The sequence below is a fragment of the Brassica oleracea genome, chromosome C2 (assembly GCF_000695525.1).
Source record: "Brassica oleracea var. oleracea cultivar TO1000 chromosome C2, BOL, whole genome shotgun sequence".
NCBI lineage: Eukaryota > Viridiplantae > Streptophyta > Magnoliopsida > Brassicales > Brassicaceae > Brassica > Brassica oleracea.
This window is the reverse complement of record NC_027749.1, coordinates 52616003-52619964: the sequence shown is the minus strand read 5'-3', so window position 1 is coordinate 52619964 and position 3962 is coordinate 52616003. Positions and strand designations below refer to the sequence as shown.

The window sequence follows — 3962 nt, the reverse complement described above, 5'->3', positions numbered from 1 at the left end:
TTATTATCAACCTGAGGATCCAAGTTTACTTCATCAGAAGTAACTATACGAATCGGTATGGATACCGGAGCCGATTCTTCCTCAAAGATGATATCCTTAACCTTATTTCTTCCCCCCAAATCAATATCCTCAAAGAACGTAGCAATTCCCGTCTCAAAAATATCCTTAGCAGTGGGATCATAAAACTTATACCCCTTGAGCGATCCGAATAACCAATAAAGTAACTGCTAACTGTTCTTGAGTCCAGTTTTTTCTCATATGGCTTGTAAGGCCTTACCTCAGCTGGACATCCCCATATCCTAAAATGGTTCAGACTAGGCTTGCGACCAGTCCAAAGCTCATAAGGGGTTTTAGCAGTTGCATTAGTTGGTACTCTATTAAAAATGTATACTGTAGTCTTTAGTGTCTCTCCCCAGAGTGATTCAGGCAAGGAGGAATGACTAATCATACTCCTCACCATGTCCTTAAGAATGCGATTCCTTCTCTCAGACACACCATTCATGCTAGGCGTCCCCGGCATGGTGTACTGAGGCACAATACCACACTCCTCTAGGTATTTGGCAAACAGTCATGGATGTTGTTCACCTGAGCCATCATACCGACCGTAGTATTCACCACCACGATCAGATCTGACAGACTTTATCCTTTGGTCGAGTTGGTTCTCGACCTCAGCCTTAAACCTTTTGAACACGTCCAAAGATTCCGATTTCTCATGAATAAGAAATAGGTATGCATATCGAGGATAATCGTCAATGAATGATATAAAGTATTGTTGACCATTCCAAGAAGCTGTAGGGAACGGCCCACAAATGTCTGTATGTATCAACTCAAGGACTTCCTTAGCTCTATATGCACCTAATTTCTTATGCTTGGTCTGTTTCCCTTTAATGCAATCCACACATATATCACAATCCGTGAACTTTACGGAACTCAATATTCCTTCTGACACAAGACGCTTAACTCTATTTCTAGAGATGTGACCTAGGCGTTGGTGCCAAAGAGTTCCTGAATTTGCATTCTCAAACTTTCGTTTAGTACCTCTTGATTCAACACTTAAACTTTCATCCTTAGAGTTTAAAATGTCAAGCATATAAAGACTGTGATTTTCTAAAAGTTTACCGGTCCCAACAAATACTGAATTTAAAGACAAAGTAGCGGTTCCTTTCTCAGTTAGACAAGAATAACCTGAGTTCTCTAACTAAGGACCGGAAACCAAATTACGTCTAAAAGACGGTACAACAAAAGTGTCTTTCAAATCCAGAAAATGACCAGAAACAAAAAACCGTCTAAAATGCGTGATTGCCTCCACATGCACCGGACTCCCATTAGCCACATGAATGCGTCTTTCAGCATCAGTTGGGGGTAGGTAGCTCTGGCAACCCTGAAGCAAAACACTGATGTTAGTAGTAGCACCGGAGTCTAACCACCAAGTGTTTCTAGGCACTTCAACTAAGTTCGTTTCCGAACAGACCAAAGTAAGGAACATACCTTTCTTAGCACGCCAAGCGAGATACTTAGGGCAGTCCTTCTTTATGTGTCCACCCTTCCTGCAAAAGAAACATGTATCCTCAACCTTAGCATGTTTCTTTTGGGTAGGACCCTTAGCAGCATCATCCTTAACATGCTCAAATTTCTTTCTTTTGCCCTGTCCCTTAGAGGTGTAAACCATATGAGCACTTTCAGTCTTTTCTTGTTTCATTCTCTCTTCCTCTTGCACACAATATGCAATGAGCTCGTTAAGAGACCATTGCTCCTTCTGTGTGTTATAACTTGATTTCAGCTGACTGAACTGAGGAGGAAGAGAGTTCAAGACAAAGTATATGAGCAATTCAGCCGGAAGCTTAGTCTTAAGCGCCTTGAGTTTTGAAACAATATTGGACATTTCCAAAATGTACTCCCTTATTTTTCCATCGCCATGGTACCTCATCGTACTAAAGCGATGCAAAAGCATGCTTATTTCCGCCTTACCGCTTCTTGCAAAGCGCGAATCCATCTCGGTAAGGAACTGTTTGAGATCATTGATCTCCTCACCACCTCTAAAGGTTTCTGGAATGGTGTCCTTAACGATCATCAAACCCATGCGATTTGAACGCTCCCACTTCTCATGAACAGCCTTATATTCTTGAGTGCTGTCATCCGTAGGAGAAGTAGGTTTGTCCATCCTTAGCGCAAGGTCGAGATCCATACACCCAAGAACAATCTTAACTTTATTTTTCCATTCGGAAAAATTGACCCGTAAGAGTTGGAATGGATCCTAAGTTGGCAGAAAAAGTAGCTGAAAAGAGAACAAAAAACCGTATTCATTACTCACTATCTGAAGAAATCAATAACAAATTTTAACTGATTATGCTTCCCATCCAATATACCAAATGTAACATCAATATCAAGTCTTTGGACAGTAATATCGACTACTAAAGGTACTCTTGTTGCAATGATCAAATACTGACAATAATTCATGATAAATAATAAACCTTCCTTTGGGCCGATTTATTATTCACTTGTTAAAACCATATAATCATCACGTATTTACCATCACAGTTGTATTTACAATTCAGTCAAACATCAAACCTTCATTTGGACCGATTTGACATCCGCATGAATATTGCACACACGTATATATGTAAACCGGGCCAAATACAACTTTCCTTTGGACCGATTAAATATTCGCCATGAATTTACATACATACTTCCTTTAATAATTCTTATGAAAAATCTCATCAAGAGAGGTCTTCCTTTGGGCCGACATTTTGATTTAATTAAACCAAGTTGCCATCCAAGATGCCTTCAGGGTCCAGAGCCTCAGGGCGCAGTACCTTGGTGACAGTGAAAGACATGAGATAGAAACATGAGATCATCTAAGCCAAAGCAATATTAAAGCCTTAAAACGTTGAAAACCAAACTGAAGATACATATTTTCTTGGGTCAAGATCAAACCAGCCTTAAAATGTTTAATACTCTCTAGACTAACAGCCAAAATTGCAAAGATCAGATACAACCAACCAATATTTCATCATAACATAATCAAAACCAATCTGTTTACACAATTATATGGATTGAGAGCTTACCATAAAGGTCTCCTTTACTGTCTCAGGCCTCATCAAATTCCTTGTGCCCATAGAATCAGAGCCGATCCTCAGTAAACCCAGCCGTACTGTCCGCTGAAACAGAGAGGACGGAGTTCCAAGAGAAAGTCACGGTCACATTTGGCTCAGCAACACGGTACACAATTTTGCTCTTAGACCCGTAGAAGTTGGTGAGTCTGTATATGGAACAAGCAACCAAGTGTGGCAGATAGGTGTCAATCCTCCCTGGTGGAATAAACCCCTGAATCACAATACCCTGTTCATAACAGCGGAACAACCTTAGTTACTGTCAATCGTTCGACAAACCAAAATAGATAAATCAAACAAATATATTCCGATTCAGACCTGCTCGTTGATGAGCAGCATCTCTAGACCTAAAGGCGTCTTCGTGTGGTCCGAGTCCCAAATCCCTGAAGGACAAAACTGCATCGGACTTGTCAGAGGAGACAACGGCCTTTCCTTGGCGTTTCTTGTACCTAGCTTCACCGGCGACAGCGTTGGCGGAGGAGTCACCAGTTATGCCTTTTTTTGGCCTAGCTACGACATAGGAATTGGCGGTTTCAGAGGAACGGTTCACAGGCTCACCGGTGTAGTTGATCAACTTCGCGGAGGTAAGATCGCCGGAAACAGAGGTCTTGCTGTTGGAATTCATCATTCTTGACATTTTTGAGAGTATTGAATCCTTTCGGAAATGGCCCGATATAAATAGGAGGAGATACAGGAAGGAAAAACGAACCCATTAAAGAAGAATTCATGGCGCAGAGATGGTTTAATGGGGTGGTGGCGATGAAACGATTTCCGTTGAGAAATCCAATCGCCGATTTCTCCACTCTCGTCGAAGAAGAAGGAAGAATAGAGACGGTAAGAGGTGGCACGAGA

General features: G+C 41.3%; 1 protein-coding gene across 2 annotated transcripts; it reads right to left on the bottom strand.

The window, feature by feature from the left end:
- Window positions 1-2762: 2762 nt before the first annotated feature.
- Window positions 2763-3962, bottom strand: LOC106325209. Of its 2 annotated transcripts, XR_001266837.1 has the most exons (3): window positions 3429-3962; window positions 3066-3339; window positions 2763-2813 (listed from the first exon to the last, which is right to left on the bottom strand). XR_001266837.1 is itself a non-coding variant. In XM_013763241.1 (2 exons), the coding sequence occupies exons 1-2, from the start codon at window positions 3745-3747 to the stop codon at window positions 3299-3301; spliced, it is 360 nt and encodes a 119-aa protein (XP_013618695.1). In that variant the 5' UTR covers window positions 3748-3962; the 3' UTR covers window positions 2832-3298. The 2 variants fall into 2 exon arrangements, 1 of the variants encoding a protein (XP_013618695.1); XM_013763241.1 differs by lacking the exon at window positions 2763-2813 and having other exon boundaries at window positions 2832-3339.